The sequence below is a fragment of the Equus caballus genome, chromosome 10 (genome assembly GCF_041296265.1).
Source record: "Equus caballus isolate H_3958 breed thoroughbred chromosome 10, TB-T2T, whole genome shotgun sequence".
Classification (NCBI taxonomy): domain Eukaryota; kingdom Metazoa; phylum Chordata; class Mammalia; order Perissodactyla; family Equidae; genus Equus; species Equus caballus.
The window spans coordinates 27,038,826-27,061,179 of NC_091693.1; the positions used below are offsets into that span (position 1 = coordinate 27,038,826).

The following is a 22,354-nucleotide window of genomic DNA, read 5'->3' on the forward strand; positions in this document are numbered from 1 at the left end:
AAAATCAAGTCCCAGCGAGCTCACGCTGCCTGCTGAATGCTGTGAGTCTAAAGCTGTTCTCTCATTAAAAAGAGAAATTATCCACAGCCAGGGCAGCATCAATGACCAAGTGCTGAACAGAGACTTCCTCTTGAAATCATTCAGGCAGAAAAGAGCAGGGAGAAAGGATCGTCTTTCTCAGGGAGATCATCCACGCCATGTGAAGACGTTTCTGGGCACTCTCCAGCAGAGGGGTGTGGCCTGGGCTTCAGGAAACAGGGAAGATCATGTAGACACCAGGAGCATTTTTACCGAGATTGTGTTGTTTAGGAAGATCCCCGGAAGGCGCTGATGGCAAATACCACCTGGAGGTCTGCCTGACTCAGCCGCTTTTCTGAGAACAGCCCATCACCCACGGCCCTGCTAACTAGGCTTTGGGGATAATTGCCTTAACCAGGCTGAGCTAGTCAGCCTCTCTCTTGTGGATTCCGGAATAAGGACCTCCAACTGAGGACAGAGTTGCTGGGCCCTGGGGTTAAGATTGTGTTCAGAAGGCATATTTCTTGTCTGATGTTTCCTGATGCAGACACAGGAAGACCAGGCAAAAGGATGTGAGACTAGAACACAGAAAACAGCAGGGGCCGTGGGTAGACACAGGAAGGCTCGAGAGGCGGTGCTTAGCAGCCACCCATGAGCAAAAGGTGGAAACAGGAAGGAAGCCTTGGGTTGTCCACATGGCAGAGAGGTGAGGTCTTACCAAGGAACGCCAGGAGTTCACAGTTCTCCATCATATCCTGCTACAGTGTCCTCTGGGGCAGGTCCAAATCCCCTTATTTCTCCCAGGTGAAGGACACAGTGATGTTCTTTAAGGTCACCAATGCCTGAAGAGTCAGAGGGTGCCAGTAGGCTTGGATTGTTGCATGAGATTAGAACCTATTGCTCAGTCACTGGGAAAGCTGTAGAGAGTACCACTGAATCACTGAGGCCTCCTGAAGAATTTCTATGTTGGCCTACTGAGGGAGGGCCACGTGGCCTCTGGACATAATGGAATTGTAGCTGAGATGCCTCTAACTGGGGAAGCAATTTCTGAGTGAAGTCTGCTACTGGGCCTCTGGATGGCTTCTACCCCCAACCCCGTGTCCCCATGCACTCACATTCAATCATCCAAACTGTGAGCCTCCAGGTTGTGCCAAGGTGTGCACCTGCACCCTATTCTGACCCCCATCAGTGCTTCATCAAGCCTGTAGAATGATGGGGAGAGTGGTTCTCTCCAAACCACACAGTCCCCGCATTGTCACACTCAGTACATGGAGACTGTGTGATTGTATGTGTGTGCATGTTGCAGAAATAAATGAAAACCATCACAAATGAGCACAAGCAAAAGCTATAGGCTATTTATTCACAGTTTGCTACAGCAAGACAGTCACCGTCGCTTGCTTTGGCAGACACTCAAAGGCAGACAGCAATATGGGAAAATTTGATGATGAAAGAAGAGAAAGCTTCAGGAACTCCCTGACGGAGGCCGTTAGCATGGGGAGGCTGGAGGCGGGCTACCTAGCAGCAACACATCCTATGTGATTGGCTAGGGGAACACATTTGGCTTGCTCTAGTTGGTCCAGAGTCAGAAGTGGGGCAGATTTTAGGAAGCTAACAACTATTCACCAAGTCCTGCCCGTTGTGGGTTGATTACTACAGAGGATGTGGGTCACAGTTCTATTTTCATACATGGTCTGGCCATTGTCTGTGTGCATATTCAGTCTCCATGTATGCGCATGCAAGCCACACACCAGACCCTGGGGCATCCTTATCACCTGCCTGTCTCACAAATCTCTGTGCGGTATTGGTGCTTTCATGTGGCCACAACTCCTATGGTGTATCGGTACCTGTGCCTGTCTCACAGGTCCCTCGTGTGCTTTGCATATGCTGGCTGGGTGTCCCACGTATGTCACACTTGTTTTCTGTTGTGGATGTGGTAAATGCACGTGTGTGTACAGGCTGTGTTGAGGTGTCAGTTTCACATACCTGTTGCACAGGGTTCGAGATATGTTTGTCTCTAGGATATGCTGCAGTGACACTACCAGACACGAAAATGCACTCTCCCACTCTCCTGGGGACATCTGCAACATATGGTAACTGAAATGCTTTTGTTTCCAGGCTGAGTTGCAGTGTTCTAGCAAAACACACTGTCACACTGCATGGGTTTCCAGGTGTGTCACTCTTACATATTTATCTACCAGGAGTAGACCTCAATCATCCATCTCATTACCATCCAGTGTACAGGAAATATGGGAGGGTCAAGCATGGTAAACAGCTTCAGACAGATGCAAAAAAACCCAAATCCAGAACATGGCAAATTCTGATGGACAAACGACTAAGCAACTTCAACAAACGACTGGTCCAAGAATTTAAAAATGAAGTGATATCTGTAAGTTAGTAGAGACTTACCAGATACATCTACTAAAAGTCATAGAGATTCATTTTGGGTCTGATTGCCTTAAAGAATAATCATATTTTTGGGAAAACTGAAAAAACCTGAGCACTGACAATATACTTTATGACACTTCAAATATTTTGTTTGAAAAAGTTATTAGGATTATGAAAGAGTCCTTATGTTTTGGAAATGCATTCTGAAGAGATTAGGCTTTGAATGACAAGATGTTGGGATTCTAAGTAAAACAATTCAGTAATGTGTGTGGTGACAGATGAAACAAGAATGGCCATGAATTGATCAATGATAACAGACTGGGGATGAGGCCACAGAGCTTTATAACACATTCCTTTCAAGCACATGTTTGAAAATATCCATTACAAAGGGTAGATGATGTCCTTTTATCAATTTTATGTTAGGAGGGATGGATTGAAAAGCACAGAGGAAATTTTTGGTTTCAGGGATTTAAGCATGTATCAAAACACAAATTGTACACTTTAAATATGCACAATTTATTATAAGACAATTATACTTCCATGAAGCTATTTTTAAAGTAAATGTAGTAAATACTCAAAAGTTGTCACTTCCAAATTATTTTAGTCTGTCTTACTCTTACATATCTTCCCGAGGTTATCGTGACCACTGCATCATGTGGTGGGAACAGAATACAATGCTGTGCTACTGCATGTCTCTTCCCAGCTCCAGGTTTAGTGACATCATTTTGGCAACTTAAAATTGGCCAGGATGCGAGTATATACACCACAGAAACTGACCAACACTACAAAACAGGGCTTGCTTATTTTACTGAATTTATACTGTGACTAGCACAAAAAATTGAGAAAATATTCTTATAGTATTCAAAAACAATACTTCTATTTAGCAAAGATGACATATCACTGCTGAAGAATGAGTGAAGTTCCAACAAATGTCTTTGTTATACATATGTCTTTTTATTTATTAATGAAAAGGAAAATATCAGCCAACATCCATTGAAAAATAAGCAAATGGCATTAAGTCATTAAAAAAGATATACAAGTGGCAAACACACAAAAAAATGCCCAATGTCATGAAGCATCACAGAACTGCACTTAAAATCACAGTGAGATGCCATTACACCCCTACTAAAACAGCTAAAATTAAAAAGACCAATGAATACCAAGTATTGGCAGAATGTGGAGAGACAGGAGCTCTCATGTACTATTGGTGCGAACATGGGTACAACCAGTTTAGATCAGAGTGTGGCAGTTTCTCAAATATTGAAACATTCACATACTCTGAAGTATTGGCACAAGAGAAATAAAACACATATCCACAGAAAGAATTGGATGCCTCTGTTCACTGCAGCTTTATTTCTAAAAGCAGCAAACTAGAAACAATGCAGCTGCCCATTAACAGATGAATGGATAAACAACAGTGGCATATGCATAGAGAACACTACTCAACAGTGAACTCTTCATACAAGCAACATTGATGAATCTCAAAATAATTATGCAGTGTGAAAAATATCAGAAAAAAAGAGTAAACACTTCATGATCCAATTCATGTAAAATTCTAGGCAATGCAAACTAATCTGTTATTAAAGAAAGGAAATCATTGGACTCCTGTAGGCCTAGGAAGGACAAGATTATAAAAGGGCACAAGGAAAATCACGGATGTGCTCATTATCGTGACTATGATGGTTTTATGGGTTTATAAGTAAGACGAATGTTTTCAAATTGTACACCTTAAATATGTGTAGATTACTGAATGTCAATTATGCCTCAATAAAGTTTCTAAAAAATAGTTCAAAATTAAAAAATCTAGATCTCTCACTCTTTTTGGAAACCAGAAGGTTTACTATCCCACTCCACTCTACTGTTAAGCCATCTCCACTCTATTTCTCCTTATTCCTGGGGAAGGACAGTCATGAATCAGCGCAGGAAATACTGGCGAGCACTGGAGGCTGTTCCAATCTGGGACAACAGACAACAGGACCACTGGCTGGATCATAAAAGCCACGTTCCTGGACAACAGGCCCTCCATTCTCTGTCCTCATGTCCCTGCCTTTACAGCAATGGACTTGAGGTAAACAGACTGGAAAGACAACTGGAATTCACAAAACCTTCAGATTATTTGTTCTAACAATGACTTCAGCTGCAGAAGATGCACAGTCTGGAGGTCCTGTGATTCCTCACAGCCACAGTCACTGGAAGATTTGTGGACGTACCTTCAGAAGGGGCACAGTCCATCTGGTTTGCTGCAGGCTCTTCACTGCCTATTAATCACACCCAGGATTTCAGTACCAATCATGGTTCACACCTGGTTCCTCTGGTCTGATGAGTGACATAGCCTACAGAAATATGGACATCAGGACACTTGGTTCCTTTGTAGAGCCTGGTGAAAAGCTTCCCCTCAACAGTGCTGGGCATTGTGTGACACCCCCCGGGGAACAAGAGAAGAAATTCATGCCATGCCCAAAGGCACTGGAGCTTGCCAAAGCAAGTGACCCCTCCTCAGGGTGACCTATGGTCTCACAATATATGGAGGCATCCAGGACACAAATCAGGACCACAAAGCAACGCATTGGTTCCTAGGTCTTGGGCAGCAATGCAAATTAGGACAAAACTGGAATGAGAACTACTCTCTCTCGTACTGTCCTTGCTGAGGCGCACACTCAGTTGAAGGCCCACAAAAGCCATCCATCCCTTCACACAAATGGAGCCCAATTCTGTTTTCTACCCACCAAAAACAGTGCCTGTAACCCCCAAGATTAAAGGTAGATTAAACAGTAAGAATTTTATTACAGCACAAACCAGAGGACGGTGAGGCAGACAGTCACCAGTTGATGACTTGGAGGCTGGAAAAATCAACAGGGGTCATGTGAGACCAACAATTTCCATGAAGAAGAAAAAGCCTTCCCTGCAAGCCTCCGGCAGAGCCCACCCTTAGCCCAAACTAGGTCATATTCATACTGAATCAATCAGAAAAAGGAAATTGCTGTAAAGGCACACGCTAGTCAAAATTTCCTTCAGGGACTGGGAGAGTGACAGCACAGAAGTCTGCTTTGCCTTAGCACATCGGGGTGACCAAGAAACACTGTGCAAGGTGGTAGAGTTGAGATGGCTTCTACCAGAGAGGCTGGCAGTCACGTAACTCTGGCAAGGGCCCGGGGAGTTTAGAGTGTGCAATGCAGCTCCTATAAACCTCATATATGTCTGAACTCCTGGGGAATTTCACCCCTCTGCATGTTTGGAAGTATGAGGTTCAACTTCAGGCAGATGGCTCCCTCACAAAAGCCATCTAGTGCCATTACAGTGAACAAGGAGACAGCACATTTCCTTCAGGTCTGAGGCCTTTCCCAAGTGTGGACTTTCTGGCACTAAATGTTAGATGTTGGAGTAAAGGATTTCCCATATTTCCTGCGTTCATAGGGCCTCTCCACGGTGTGAAATTTTCGGTGGAGATTGAGGCTGGAGCGTTGGCTAAAGGATCTGCCACATCTGCTGCATTCATAAGGCCTTTCTCCAGTGTGAACTACCTGGTGTTGAATGAGAACAGACTTTTGCCTAAAGGATTTCCCACACTGGCCACACTCATAAGGCCTGGCTCCAGTGTGAATACTGCAGTGCTGAATAAGGCTGGTGCTGCGACTAAAGGATTTTCCACATTCACCACACTTATAAGGCCTTTCTCCAGTATGAATTCTCTGGTGTTTAGTGAAGATGGCTCTTCTGCTAAAGGACTTCCCACACTGGCCACACTCAAAAGGCCGTGTTCTACTGTGAATTCGCTGGTGTTCAACAAGGCTGTAGCTTTGTCTGAAAGATTTCCCACATTCAGTGCACTCATAAGGCCTTTCTCCAGTGTGACTTCTGTTGTGCCGATCGAGTTTAGATTTGGATCCAAAGGCTTTCCCACATTCCCCGCACTCATAAAGCCTTTCACTAGTATGAACTCTCTGGTGTCTAATGAGAGTGGCTCTTTGACTAAAGGATTTCCCACACTGGACACACACATAAGGCCTTGCTGTGGTGTGAATTCTCCGGTGTTGAACGAGGGTGAAGCTTTGTCTAAAGAATTTCCCACATTCGTTGCACTCATAAGGCTTTTCCCCAGTATGAGTTCTCTGGTGCCGAACAAGATTGGATTTGCACCCAAAGGCTTTCTTACATTCCTCACATGCATAAGGCCTTTCTCCACTATGAATTCTGCAGTGTTCGATAAGGTTGGAGCATTGACTAAAGGATTTCCCACATTCACCACACTTATAAGGCCTTTCTCCAGTGTGCACTCTCTGGTGTATAATGAGGGTGGCTCTTTGCCTAAAAGATTTCCCACATTCACTGCACTCATAAGGTCTCTCCCCAGTGTGGACTCTCTGGAGCTGAACAAGTAAGTACTTACAGTGGAAGGCTTTCCCATATTTGCTAGACTCATAAACTTTTTTTCTAGTGGAGACTCTTGGGTGGTAAACAAGACTGTGTTTGTGGCTGGAAGCTTTCCCACATTCACGCAACTTGTAATGACTCTTTCCACCATGAAAGGCCTCTCCATGCTTGGTGATTTTGTTTGACTTCTCACCGTTGGGAATGATCTGGTGTTGGAGAAGGCCCATTGTGACCAGGAACTCCTCTTTAGTCTTTCTACAGGTGAAGGGATTCCCTGACACATGGAATATACAGCTCTTTACAAATGATGCTCTATCCACGTCCCTTTTCTCTGCATTGGAATGCTTCTGAGGCTGGTGTAGGTTTGCACATGCCCAAACCAAGTATGGTTTCTGCTCAGGTAGATCAGCCAGGTGCAAAATGTCTTTCAAGATTGGAACACACTTCTCACAGGGGTGAGCCTTCTGGGTGGCTGGACCTACCTTTGGAGTCCTGATCTGTGATAAAGCTTCTACAGAAACACTCTGCTCAAAAGGAGTCTCTTCATTCTCTGTTCCATGCCAACAAACTGAAAGAAAAAAAATACTGATGAGTCATGCTGACTATGGTATGAGAACATTAATCATTTTTTTTAACTTTCTGTATAATATGATGTTTTGATATCTTAAAAAACCTTGATGGCCAGTGAGACAGTAGACTTGAATAACACTATAGACCAAATGGGCCTAACAGACATATATAGAACATTCCATCAAACAGCAGCAGAATACACACTCTACTCAAGGGCATAGGGAAAATTCTCAAGGATAGATCATATGGTAGACTACAAAACAAGTCTTACCAAATTTAAGAAAACTGAAATCATATCAAGTATCTTTTCTGACCAAAATGTGATGAAAATAGAAATTAGTAACAGGAGAATTGGAAAATTCACAAATATGTGGAAATTAAACAACACATTCTTAAACAACCAATGAGTCAAAGGTGAAATCAAAAGGGAAATCAAAAAATATCTTGAGAAAAATGAAAATGGAAACACAATACACAAAACTTATGGGATCTAGCAAAAGCAGTCCTAAGAGGGAAGGTTATAGCAGATACATATCTACATTAAGAAAAAAAAGAAAAATCTTAAATAAGCACCCTACCTTCACACCTCAGGGAACTAGAAGAAGAACAGACTAAGGTCGATGTTAGCAGAAGGAAGGAAATAAAGATCAAAGCAGAAATAGAAAGAGACTAGAAAAGCAATAGAAAAGATCAAAACTAAGAGTTCTTTTTAAAAGATAAAATTGACAAAGCTTTAGTTAGAGTAAGCAAAAAAAAAGAGAGAAGACTCAAACAAATAAAATTATAAATGAAAGAGGGGACATTAAAATTATTACCACAGAAATATAAGAATCATAAGAGACTACTATAAACAATTGCACACCAACAAATTGGATAACCTAGAAGAAAAAATGGATAAATTCCTAGAAACAACCAACCTACTGAGACCTAGTCATGATGAAGTAGAAAATCTGAACAGACTAAAAATGAGTAAGGACATTGAAGCAGTAATCAAAAACCTCCCAAAAAAGAAAATCCAAGGATTTGATGGCTTCACTGGTGAATTCTATGAAACCTTCAACAGCAATCCTCCTCCAAAAAGTTGAAAAGGAAGGAACACATCTAAAATCCTTTTACAAGGCCAGTGTTACTCTCATACCAAAGCAAGATAAGAACACTACAACACAAGAAAATTACAGACCAATATCCCTGACGAACATATATGCAAAAATCCTCAACAAAATACTACTAAACCAAATTCAACAGCACAATAAAAGGATCATACACCATGTTGAACCAGGATTTATCCCTGAGATGAAAAGATATTTCCACAAACGCAATAAATGTGATACACCACATTAACAGAATGAAGGATAAAAATCATAAGATTGTCTCAATAAATACAGGAAAAGCACGTGACGAAATTCAACATCCTTTCATGATTAAAACTCTCAATAAATACATATAGAAGGAACATATTTCAATATAATATAGTCTATATATGAGAAGCCCACAGCCAACATCATACTCAATGGTGAAAAGTTCAAAACTTTTTCACTAAGATCAGGAACAAGGCAAGGATGACCAGTCTTGCCACTTCTATTCAACACAGTACTGGAAGTCCTAACTAGAGAAATTGGGCAAGAAAAAGACACAAAAGGCATCCAAACCAGAAAGGAAAAGTAAAATTACCTGTTTGTGTATAACATAATCTTATATACAGTAAACCCTAACAACTACACCAAAAACCTGTTAGAATAAATGAATTCAGTAAAGTTTCAGGATACAAAATCAACATATAAAAATCAGTTGTATTTTTATACACTAACAACAAACTATGCAAAAAGGAAATTAAGAAACAATCCTTTGTACAATAGCATCAAAAAAGAATAAAATACTTAGGAGTAAATCTAACCAAGGAGGGTGAAAGATCTGTACACTGAAAACTATAAAACATCGATGAAAGAAATTAAAGATGACACACATAAATGGAAAGATACCCTCCATTCATGGACTGGAAGAATTAATATTCTTAATTAATGTCAATACTACCCAAAGCGTTCTACAGATTCAATGCAATCTTGTTAAAAATTCCAATGGCATATTTCACAGAAGTAGAAAAAACAATCCTAAAATTCATATGGAACCACAAAACACCCTGAATAGCCAAGGTATTCCTGAGCAAGAAGAACAAAGCCAGAAGCATTGCACTTCATGGTTTTAAATTATGTCACAAAGCTACAGTAATCAAAACAGTGTGGTACTGGCATAAAAACAGACACATAGACCAATGGAACAGAATAGAAAACACAGAAATAAACCCATGAATATACAGTCAACTAAACTTTGAGAAGGGGCCAAGAATACAAAGTGAGAAACAGTGGCTTGTTTGACAAATGGTGCTGGGAAAACTGGATGTCCACATGCAAAAAAATGAAAGTGGACCTTTATCTTACACCATACACAAAAATCAACTCAAAACGGATTAAAAATTCAAATATAAGACCTAAAACCATAAAATTCCTAGAAGAAAACATAGGGGAAAAGCTCCTTGACATTGGTCTTGGCAACGAATTTTTGGATATGACAACAAAAGCAAAAATAAATAATTGGGACTACATCAAACTAAAAGCTTCTCTACAGCAAAGGAAATAATCAACAACTTTATTGAAATGAAAAGACAACCTACAGAACGGGAGAAAATATTTGCAAACCATGTATCTGATAGGGGTTAATAGCCAAACTATATAAGGAATTCATACTACTCAATAGCAAAAAAACAAGTAATCCAATTAAAAAATGGGCAAAGGACCTGAATAGACATTTCTCCAAAGATATACAAATGGCCAACAGGTATATGGAAAGGTGCTTACCATTACTAATCATCAGGGAAATGCAAATCAAAACCACAATGAGATATCACCTCACGCCTGTTAGGATGGCTATTATTAAAAGAAAAAAACAAAGGATAACAAATGTAGGCAAGGATGTGGAGAAAACGGAAACTTAGTACACTTTTGGTAGGAATGTAAATTGGTACAGCCATTATGGACCACAGTATGGAGATTGCTCAAAAAATTAAAAACAGAACTATTATATGATCCAGCAATCCCATTTTGGGGTATTTATCCACAGGAATTTAAATCAAGTTCGCCAAGAGATACCAGCACTCTCACGGTCATGACAGCATTATCACAAAGCCAAGATACAGAAAAACCTTAACGGCCACCGACAGTTGAATGGATAAAGAAAACGTCATATATACGTACAATGGAATACTATTCAGCCATGAGAAAGAAGGAAATCCTGCTATTTCCTTCTTGGATGGATCTTGAGGGCACTAAGTTAAGTGAAATGAGCCAGACACAGAAAGACAAATACTGTATGATCTCACTTATACGTGGAATCTAAAACAGTCAAACTCATAGTAGCAAATAGTAGAATGGTGCTTGCCCAGGGCTGGGGGAAGGGGAAAACGGGAAGGTGGTGGTTGAAGGGTACAAAGTTTCAATTAGCAAGATGATAAGTTCTGGAGATCTGCTACACAGCAGGGTCTACAGCCAACAATACTGTAATGCACAGTCAACATTGGCTACAAGGCGAAATCTTATGTTAAGTATTCTTACCACACCTACCTAATTTATTAAAAATTAATACTGATAATAATAAACGGTAGAAATAATAAATATTAAATGGGAGGAAACTCTGGGAGGCGATGGATATGTTTAGGCCTTGATGGTGATGATGGTTTCAAGGGTATATACTTATCCCCAAACCCACTGAGTTGTATACATGAAATATGTACAGCTTTTTACATGTTAATCATTCCTCAATAAAGCAGTTTAAACATAAAAAAATAAATAAATAAATAACCTTAAACATTTACTAAAAGGCACCAAAGGCCAAACTTCATAAACATAATCATTAGTGGGGCTCAAATTATACCTGGGGATCCCGCTCCTTTTACTCACCGTACCCCCATACTGCTAGAAAAGTAACCAAATATAAAACAGAGAAAAACAGATATGCCTCACTTGAACTGTAGCCTTTCCTAAATTTCCCAATGTCATAGCACCCACTACCCGAAAATATCCCATACTGAGCACAGATGCTCTAACATGATGATGATAAATTTAAATTAACATAAGTCTTTGACACAAACTGACTTCATAAGACAGCACCCCATAGGCTACTCAGTAAAAACAGTTAATACAGCCCAATGTAAGTTAAAACAGGGCCTTCAAGGATTAAAACTTATTATATAAAATCTAATAAATAAAGGGGTGATTATCCTCACTGCTTCCCCATTCTATAGCCCAATCGTGCCTGTTCTTAAATCTGGAAAAACTAAAGGGTGCCTCATGGACTACAACCCGCATGCTGTGGCCCTATCCATCAGGACTTGATACCCAATGTCAATATTATTAAAACGACTAACTCAATCAGAACTTGCAACACAAAGTGCCATGCATACTTTCCTCCTGCCAGTGAGAGCACAAACAAGGAGAGATGCATCAGGCTGACTGCCAGACGCCTGAATCTCAGGCCCTCTCCTGCACACCTTGGGGCAAAAGGACTTCTGGCTGCTCAGGGCAGCGCACACAGCTCAGCACTGGCATCCATAGCACACAAGAATAGGAAGTGGGGAAGTTAGCAGAGCCCACAGTCCAGCTGTGGCAAGAACAGAGCTGCCTCTGGGGGAAAAGAGGACAGAGAGGGACCAGGTCACTGGGGTGGGTGAAGGGCCTTACCCAGAGAGGCTATAAGTGCAAAGTTCTCCAGCACTGTGTCGTGGTACAGGCGTCTCTGAGCCTCATCTAGGATCCCCCACTCCTCCTGGGAGAAGTCGATGGCCACGTCCTCAAAGGTCACACAGTCCTGCCATGATGCGGACAGATCATTCCATGATCAACTTCTCTCCTAGGACCCCAAGTTCCTCTACCCACACATCCAACCTCTGCTCACCCTCCTCCCAAAATCCCCACCTTAGAGGAAATATTGGCCCTGGTGCCACAGATGCCTGCCCTCCTTTCACGGCATCATGACTAGCGTGTCTGCTCATAGTAACGACAGGCAGGTGGGCAGGGAGAAACCATCTAACAGTGGGCCTGGCACTAGGGTGTATGGCCCACTGTAGGCAATTCTTCTGGAGTCCCCCAGATTATGCCTCTCAGACACAACCAAATGTGGGCTCGCCCTTCACTCTTACGTCCTCAATGTTATGGCCATAGGTCCTTCAGTTCACACTCTTTCTCCTTGTCACTCTATCTACCACACCTCTCTCTCAGTCTCACTCCAGCAGCCACTTCTACCCTTCTGCCCACACCACAGGCATCTCCCCGGCCTCCCCAATGTTACTCAGCACATGTCATCCAGACGGTGCTGGTAAATTCAAACTGGATCCAGTACTACCCAGACCACTGATGATCCCAACTGGCAGAAGGAACGAAACCTGCTCTGAAGGCCTCCCTGCCCAATTCTTCTCCTTGCTTCAATCTCAGCCACTGAGAACCACCTGCAGATCACAGACACCCATGGCTCTCTTCCACTTGTGCTGCACTTGATGTCCCCTCAGCAGTCACAGGCTCCCTTTCTCCATCTAATCATCATTCAAAGCCCAGCCCTAGAGGTCCTCCACCCCAGGCCCAGTGACTTACCCAGATGGTGAATTGCGCTCCTGTGCTAAATTGCCAGTCTGACTGAAACACCCCAGACACACCAAGATCACAACAAAATCCTGGAGAGCCCACAGAGCAGTGAATAAGCACTAATCCTGGCCTCACTGTCATCTTGTCTCGATTACTCTGCATTCCTCTCATGCCTACACTTCCCATGGAAGCCTTGGCCACCTGACAGATCATCTCCTCTCCTACGGCCTTCCCACAGCCACTTCTCTCGCTCAGCTGTGTTTGTGATGCCCACCAGCCCACCCAGGGACCCAAGCATGAGACCCTAACCCTAACCCCACCTTCCCCTTGCTGGGCTGCTAATACCATTACCATGATGACCATGATCCCCCCCTAACTGTGACCCACAGCTACACCCCAGCGCAGACAGTGGCCACCACCTTTCGGATGCGTCCATACAGAACCCCTCCTCGGAGTTCCAGACCTGTGTGGCCACCCACTAATTGTTCTCTGAAACATCTCAGACTCTTAACATAGCCAAAAACAAAACTGATATCCTCAAGGAAAATTAACCTTACTACCAACTTTAATATACTGGTTAATGAAGTTTCCATCCTTCCAGCTGCTAAACCCCAAAACTTTGAAGTCACCATTGGCCTCCACCTTTCTCTGCTTCATCCTCAAAATCTGAAATTCTAGGTGGGCCTAATTAAAAAACTGATCCAGAATCCAACCAGTTCTCCCACCTCGAGGACCACCACCCTGGTGCAACCACCAACACCCACCTGAAGTACTGCAGTTACCTCTTCCGTGTTATTCCTGTTGCCTCCCCACGCCCCCAGACTGCTCTCCATGCTGCAGCCACAGAGAGCCTGCCGAGACCTGGGTCAGATCACTGTCTCCCACCCCCAACCTCCTATTTGTCCCATCACCTCCAGAAGAGACACCCAACTTCCCCTGGAGCCATTCCAGGCCTGACACCTTCCCATCTGCTCTCAGTTCTCCTTTCTTTCTCAGGAGTCAGGAGACAGGAAAACTGCAGTCCCCTGAACAAACTCAGTCTCAACTCCCAGCATTAGCACGTTCCGGTATCTCTGTCTGGAACAATCTTTTAAATCTCCTTGTACTGGCCGCCCGCAATAGAAACCATTCCATATAACCTCCAGCCTGGATTTACCACCCTGGCTTTGGGTTTCTGCAGGGTCTCCAGGCCCAAGGACTGGAAGAGCGGCAGGTGAAGAGTCCCAGGACACAAGCCCAGAGACAAAGGGTGGGGTCAGGACCACTGAGGGCCTGGAACACCTCCACTCACTCACCTGCGTACAGTCCGTAAGTGCTTCCGTAGTCACCGGGATCTGTGGGAGGGGAGAGGTCATTGGAGGGATGTGACCAGGTCAGGGCCCCACCGGCTCAGGCCTCCCTGTATCCCTGCCCAACCCTGGAGCCAGGTGACCTGGGATGACGGCATTATCTTTGAGCCTCAGTCCTCAGTGCTGACTCTTACAGCTGGGTGACCCTGGACAAGGACTCAATCTCCCCGTGCCTCAGTGTTATCATCCCCTTTCCAGCCTGTTCTAACTCTGAGCAACTTTGAGAGGTGTGAAAGTCTAACTCAGATGATGTGCATCTTCTATTCACACCCCTCCACGGCTACCAGAGGTTGAAAGTAAAACTCCTCACTCTGCCGTTCCAGGAGCGAATGTTTCTGGGTCAGTAGCCCCTCCACGACTTTACACAAACAGGTCCCGCTGCCTGTCACACCTCATCATACTGGCTTTCAGAGATGGGGACCCCTCCCACGAGCGCCTCCCCGGCCCGGCCCTGGGGCCTGGGCGGCAGGCCCGGGAGCAGCGCCCGCCCGAGGGCTGGAGCTCGGCCTGCGCTGCGGGCGGGGCGGGCCGGAGCCGAGCGCTCACCTGAGCCGGCTCCCTCCGCGCGGCCGCCGCCATCGGCCTCGGGGGCGAAGCGGGGTCCTAAGTGGCTGACGACAGAGCCAGGGCCCGCTCACGGCGGCCATCCACGGCCGCCGACCCTCAGACCAGCCGCTGTGCAGTGGGGACCACCCCTCTCCCAGCCCTTTCTTAGTCTGGTCACCAGAAGCTCGACGCCGAGCCCCTAAAATACTGAGATCGCCGCTGACTGGAGGGCAAAGTGTCAGCCACCACAGCGATGCCTTAAGTCCCGCCCCGAGCCTACGGTCCCAAAGCGGAAACGCCCTGTTTTCCGGGCGTTCATTGGCTGCACTCTTGGGCGCGTGTCACCGGGCATTATGGGTAACGTAGTTCTAACGGCAACGCAGGTCGCCCCGAAGGACGCCCGGCACCAGGACCGCGGAGTCTTGGCCGTCGCGTTTGGGCCGCGTGGCTGCGGCGGCTTTCAGCCCTGCGAGTACCAACACTGTCCCCGCAGGGGTGCAAAAGGGAGCCGACGACGGTCCACGCTGGGGTCTGGGGCTCGCGTGGAAGTCCGACCCCACACGGGGACCCTCTGCTGGCCTGGGGGTCGCGGGCGACGTCGGGGTTTCCCGGGTGCGGGGTGGGGATGGGGCTGGCGGCGGCGCGGGGGCGGCACTGGAAGCCCCTTCTGTGGCGGTTCTGAGTACCCTCCGCGTCCCGGGGTCGCTCTATCGGCGCTCTGAACCCCGCGAGGAGGGGTTCGAGACCTGGCCGTGGGGACTGCAGTTCCAGCGCGTCCCTCCTGCCACGCTCACTGTGCCCAGCCGGTGCTGTTCCCTATCAGATGCGCCCTCAGATCACATACGGCTCTACTGCCTTGGGGCAAGTCTGTTCTTAGAGGAAAAAAATTAACCAGGTTCACTCAGGAAAATGGGAGAAGGGAGAGCCCGCACTTTATTCAAACTAACGGATTATCTGATACGAAAACTAATTTTAATAAATAGTAGGGCATCCTCTTAGTCCCAAGATGAGGCCTTCCCGGCGTTTCCACTGGCCACTCGGGATGTTCACGGAGATGTCTCCCCTCTGGCCGCTCAGGATTCTAACGTTACCCGCGCTGTGCAGCCTCGGCAACCTCCGGCCGCTTCTCCGCCCCAGCAGCAGTTCTCCGTCCCTCCGTGCTTGTGAAGCCTCACCTTGCACGTGCACAGTTTAGTTTTATGCTAACACCCTGGTGACCCCATAAAGATTTCTGAGGCTTCTTCAATGTCCATATTCCACTTTCTGTCAGGCCCACACAGGAATTCCAGCCTCTTCCTCAGCGCTGAGCTCTGACTACACGAAACCCACAAGTACAGCGTGAAACTTTCAATCTGTTTAAAGGTCGGGAGAAACTTTATCTGAAGTAGGAGCCCCTTCTAGAAAAACACTAGAGTTAGGAAAATTATTTTGTGAGTTGAATAAGGGGGGAGGAAAATAAAATGACAGGCTAAAGCTATGTTATACCTTATCTCTGTTTCTAGTAGGAGATGTCTACTTCCTGTTGGAGATCTGTTTTGCTATGTGCAGTTTACTCACTGGAAGAAAGATGGGTTTCCCTGACTTCATTTGGGAATGGAGGAGAGACTGTGGAGGAAGGAATTTGACATATGGGCTGTGAGACTGACTGGGATGGGCAGTGGGGAAGAGGAGACAGGGAGCCTCAGGAAATGGAATAGAGCGAGCTTACGGAGGTGGTGGAGGCAGACAGTTTCCTTTCAAGGGAGTAGGTATCAGTCCATGTTTGTACACTGATGGGAGCTCAGAAGAGAGGGGAGAATAGATGAGGGAAAGGATCGTGGAAAACAGCAGGAATAAATTACTTAAGACATCAATATCCTTGGTCACTAGGGAAATTCTATTCAAAACCACAATGAGATGCTAACCTACATCTACCAGAATGACTATGGGAAAAAAGCCAAAAGTATTGACAAGATTATGGAAAAACGGGAACTCTCAGCCATTGCTGATGAGAATGTAAAATGCTGCGATGTGAAAACCAGTTTAACAGTGTGAAAACGAGTTTAGCAGCTCCTCAAAAATGTAATATAGAAATGTCATTGGCCCAGGAATTCTACTCCTGGATATACACCCAAAAGAATTGAAAACAGGGACTCAAACACATACTTGTACACCAGTGTTCACAACAGCATTATTCACAATAGCCAAGAGGTGGAAACAACCCAAGTGTCCATTAACACACGAATGGTTTAAAAAATGTGGTACATTCATTCAATGGAATATCATTTGGTTTAAAAAGGGATGAAGTTCTGATACCTACCACAACATGGATGAACCTTGAAAACATTGTGCTAAATGATTAAAACCAGACACAAAAAGATAAACATTGTATAATTCACCTTATAAGAAATATCTAGAATAGGCAAGGTCATAGAGACTGGAAGTAGATTAGAGATTACCAGGCAGTGGATGGAGAGGGGGGAATAGGGACTTATTGCTTCATGGGTACACATTTTCTGTTGGATTTTGGAAAAAAGTTTTATAAACAGTGGTAATTGATGCAAAACATTTCAAATATATTGAAGGCCACTGAATTGTATACTTGAAAATGATATAAATGACAAATTCCATGTCACATATAACTTACCACTATTATACACACCAAACCACCACAGAGTGAGAGATTTTGTCCAAATCCCCAAGCTCAAAAATTTTCTTCTGTTATCCTACTTCAAAATTTCATGAACTTTTCTGTCGATGAAGCTAAGGCAGTTAGTTTGAGTAATCTTTGTATAAATAATGTATATGATGTTCATGCTAGACATCTTATAGGAATATGAGTTCTAGGACCTGATTGTACCAGTCAGCATAGAATACTTTCCTATCAAGAATCTGAAATTATCAGTCACCTAAATATTAGCAAATGAGGAAAAGATTAGTTGAATTTCCTGTAGAGAATAGAGTCATACAGTCCCAACCAAATTAGCAAAAAGTGTTTTCCCTGCCTGGCAGATGGAACAGAACTATTTTCGCAGTGACACGAGTATCACTGCAAATGAGCACAAAGGGGCTGAATGTTGGGAAACATAAAGACAGAACTATAGAGGTATCCAGCACCCACTGGCCTGGAATAACAAATAGAGCCATCCAAAGAGACAAAAGAGAAGACAAGGAGTAAGTGGAGAAATAGGAGCTCACAAGGATCAAGATGGTGCGTGTGGCTCTGGCCTCGGGGGAAGGTCTGAGAGAATGGCTGTTGCTGTGAATGTGTTGAACTCTTTGCTTGTGCCTGCGCAGGACAACGACCATGGAGCCACTAGCCCAGGTCATGAGACCCAAAAATGTAAGATCTACTGTGGAGAATATGACTACAACTAGAAGCATCATAAATCGGTCTGGATTCAGTGTGCAACAGTATCCATAATTTGTATTCACACTCAAGTTTTTGCTGTGTGTTGGACCAGTAATTCTGAAAGGAACAAAGATATTTACTGAAAGATGCAGGATCCAGCAAAGGAAACAACAGAAGCCAATGCACTTCGAGGATCTCATTCTGTGCTCCATCCACCTAGAGAAATTGGGGCAAAGCCTAATGGCTTGGAAACCACTGAGGAGGGAGGTAATGCTAAGGCCAACCCCTCTGGCCACCCTGTGAAAATAGAAGACAAATTGACATCCAACCTCATTCAGGAAATATTTTGATCCAAAAGCTGCCATTGTATGAGGGATTCCTTTGGAGAAAAGCACCAAGGAGTTGGCTAAGGCCAGTTGACTGAGAATAATGTCTGTGCATCTCACTTTCTGTCCAGTGAACAAGGTGAAGTTACAAAGACAAAAGAGGGAGGTGTTTCCAAGGATTCCCACCCCCATCTGAGCGACTAAGATAATTCTCGTTTCCCACTTGGCAGAAGACATCACATCAATATCTATGGGACATGATTTTAGTTGGAGTCAGAGGAATGGTCAGTTCAATAAACAAAAAGGAATATGCTGCCATCACCTCCCATGCTAAGCCTAACACATTCTTTCTCAATTTAAGTGAGCATTAAGTACGTGTGCTTATATGTACAAAGGCTATTCCTGAAGGTTCTACTTGGAAACAATTGGACTATCTATTTACAGGAACTGGGTGAATGCGTTATGGCCCATCTGCACAACAGAGTTGTCTACACCTGTACATTGAGTAAGGAGGATCTCTCTACTGGCCTACAGTTATGAACTGGATGCCTTCTGCAGTGAGAAGCCAGGTATAAGACTGGGTGTAGCATATGCTAGAGTTTTCCCAAGTAAATGGAGGGATGAAAATATAGGCACAGAACATACATGGGATGGGGCAGAATTTAAAAGTAGACTTTTAAGGAAAAACTCTTGTTATAGTGTTTTATTTGTACAAATGTACATATTTCAGATAATTATTAAATATTTGCTTTAATATAAATATTACAGCAAAGTAAATGTTTTAAAAACACTAAATTCAAAGGTTAAAAAATTGATTGAATATCCAGTTGGTAGTCTTTATATGTAATGGAAATACTTCAAGTGAATTGAAAATACAGAATTTTGACCGTATATCCATAAGAGAGATAAATGAAGGCAAAACTACCTGCAATGAATGAACCTTAAATTTTGCCTGTATATTTTGCTATAAAGTATTGCTAGACATTTTGAAAACGAGTATGTTAATAAACGGTCTTTCTGTGTAAGGCAACATAACTGCAAATATGAAACCAAATAATTTGAATAGCAATCTAAACCCTACATTTGATAAGAACAATCAATCCTCACTCATTTAGTATTTGATTTTAAACTTACATGCATTTCATTTCTCTTTCCTTTGAAAAAGGTCTAGAAATGATGGACAACCCTACAACAATGCCTCATTAAAGCAGCCAGTTTATGGACTCTTAAAACAGTTTCTCTCTGGAAGAAAGCACAGTGTCTTGGGGAAGAAAACCTTATTTTAGGTCTAGAGTAGGAACTTCTCAATATCATCTTGAAACTTCTTGTCAAATAAAAGAAGTAAGGAAATTCAGAATGCTGAGCTTACTTCAAGAGGTCACAGGATTCCACCTGAAGAAGCTGCCGCTGCACAATTTTGGTGCAATTGTTACTCCAAAGGATTCACAAACATAAGCCAAATGCTTATGGTGTAAGTGATAGAAAAATAACTGCAAAGGTTAATGCTGGAAGATGTTAGGGAAGCAACTCACTATTCTGAAAACTGATAGAGGATGTCTCTCCGCTGTGTCTCCTGCAGTAGTGGCACAGACTGTCTTTCCCATTAAGAAATCTTTGTGTGGGCAGACAAAACTGGTCTGTTTTGGATGAGACCTGTGGATGTCACCTAAAAACATTTTCTATCACGGGAAAAAATACAGAGCTACAAAATTAAATCATAAAAAAATAATTTAACAAGGTTTCGGGGGAGACTTCCCCATGAGAATATTCCTTCTTCCGGATGCACTGATGTTTGAGGGGTGGATGATGAAGTATAAGGACATTGTCATGTGCAAAGACGCAAAACCAGCATGCTGGACAGCACCTTGTTGAGTCACCATCTTCCCGGCATGATCATTTCAATATGGCAGGAATAATAGCTGTGAGATGTATTTCAGTTTCCGTGATTGAAAACTGAAATGGTCATACACTTGAAAAATAAAGGAATTGTTGTTAGGATCAATAATATAATTTAGAATAGTCACCAATAAAGAGAGTCCAAATTTTTCCTTTATATAGGCAATGGATCCTTAAATGTATAAGCAAAAATACATTAGTGAAGGACAAGTGAAAATTTTTAAAACATTAAAATTAAGTAATATGGGAGAAATATTGAATGAAAACCAAACAATGTATTTAAATCATAGGATTCATCTTAAGTAACAGCAGAGAAAACAGTTGTCCTAGATGGAAATTTGTCCAATGTTAACAATTCAGCTCATACTAACAGGTATGTGTTTGAATAAAATTCCAATGAAAATTTCTGAAGTTCCTCTACTAATATGAAAAGTACACAGATTTTAAAAAATCAGTTTAATGAAAAGAACTTGCCTTACTGTATATAAAGTATAATAACTACAGCTTGCTACTAGCAAAAACCAGAAATGTAATAGAACAAGGGAGCTTGCAAATCATCTGTGTTTGCAGGAATTTATTGGATAGGTTTATAGACTTTATATATGATAAAAGTTAATGATGAATTAGTTTGTATAAATGGCTTATTTAATATATGGTATTAAAATATTTGGAGATTTATTGAACACTTTAGAGATGTATTTCCAGCTTTAATCATAGAGAAAATAATACTAGATCTAAACATCAGGATTGTCTAATCTCTTAGCTAAAAATATTACAGTCTATTTCCATAATTTTGCTTGAAAAAGTATTACTAAGCATGTACCAAACCTAGGGACTTAAAACATTTTTAGCACATTTGTATTTATAAAAAATTTTAAAATTTTCACTTTCATGCTATCTTTTACTGAAAGATTCCTAAAACAAATAGAAAAATAAAACTCAAAATAAACATTTAAATATGTAGAACGACAAGAGGCAACTATCTCAGTGCTTCTTTTGGCAACGTATATGGACAACTCTTTTTTTTTTTTTTTTTTTTTTTTAAAGATTAGCACCTGAGCTAACAACTGTGGCCAATCTTTTTTTTTTTTCTGCTTTATGTCCCCAAATCCCCCCTGGTACATAGTTGTATATCTCAGTTGCAGGTCCTTCTAGTTGCGGCATATGGGACGCTGCCTCAACGTGACCTGATGAGCGGTGCCATGTCCGATCCGAACCAGCGAAACCCTGGGCCGCCGCAGTGGAGCGAGAGAACTTAACCACTTGGCCACGGGGCCGGCCCCTGGACAACTCTTAAAAAAGAAATCATACATTATAAAGTATGATTTTCTCATAAACATCAGAAGAAGCCAAATTACATTGAAAATGACACTGAATGTTTCATATATATACACACTATTGCTGAAATTTTATTTTTCAATTTTTCAAAACCATTTAGAATGCCAAATACACAAAATTGTATGTAATATCTTCTTTAACCTTTTTTCCAGAATGATTGTGCAATTGAGGGTTCAGTGAATTAAGCCCTGTGTAAAATATATTTCAATTATATTTCAGTGAATGAACTAAAGAGAACAGTTTGTATTTAATTGTGGAGGAGACGCCTCACTCAGGTGGACAGGGTCAGGATAGGGGAGGTCAGAGTGAACATCTGCCTTCAATTTATACATACATTGATTTGCTTAAAATTTCACAGTAAAACTTCTAGTTTTTAAGTTTAAATTTATAGTTTTTAAAACACCGCTTAAGATTGAAAAGAGAGATTTGGGGAGTAACTAATGAAATAAAAAATATATAACAGCAATGGGACAGTGAGGTAAACTACAAGAAAGGGACAGATTCAAGACTCTTTTGGAAGAGACACCATAAAATTAATTTAAATCTAAAACACTTAGGTAAGAAGACATGGTATGCGAATTAATAAAATTTGTTTAG

General features: G+C 42.7%; 2 protein-coding genes and 1 long non-coding RNA gene across 6 annotated transcripts in view; 1 reads left to right on the top strand and 2 right to left on the bottom strand.

Moving 5' to 3' along the window:
- Positions 1–15,196, bottom strand: part of ZNF550 (zinc finger protein 550) — a 33,444-nt gene extending 18,248 nt beyond the window's left edge. For 2 of the 4 annotated variants that reach the window (XM_070223472.1, XM_070223473.1), the window contains exons 1-4: positions 14,867–15,157; positions 14,267–14,305; positions 12,075–12,201; positions 7,257–7,342 (exon numbers count right to left, since the gene is read on the bottom strand). In XM_070223472.1, the coding sequence (XP_070079573.1) occupies positions 7,257–7,342; positions 12,075–12,201; positions 14,267–14,305; positions 14,867–14,899 (285 nt within the window). In that variant the 5' untranslated portion in view covers positions 14,900–15,157. Of the gene's footprint in view, positions 1–1,351; positions 7,343–12,074; positions 12,202–14,266; positions 14,306–14,866 lie in introns of those variants that run through there. The other 2 variants (XM_023650587.2, XM_070223474.1) reach the window with 2 other exon arrangements.
- Positions 15,197–17,827: 2,631 nt separating this feature from the next.
- On the bottom strand, positions 17,828–18,760 carry EQUCABV1R907 (vomeronasal 1 receptor equCabV1R907). Its single transcript, NM_001166856.1, has one exon. It carries the CDS (start codon positions 18,758–18,760, stop codon positions 17,828–17,830), a length of 933 nt encoding a protein of 310 aa, NP_001160328.1.
- A 207-nt stretch (positions 18,761–18,967) lies between these two features.
- On the top strand, positions 18,968–20,672 carry LOC138915780 (uncharacterized). The gene is made up of 2 exons (XR_011422053.1): positions 18,968–19,092; positions 19,689–20,672. It is a non-coding gene; the product is annotated as an uncharacterized lncRNA (long non-coding RNA).
- The last annotated feature ends 1,682 nt before the right edge of the window (positions 20,673–22,354 follow it).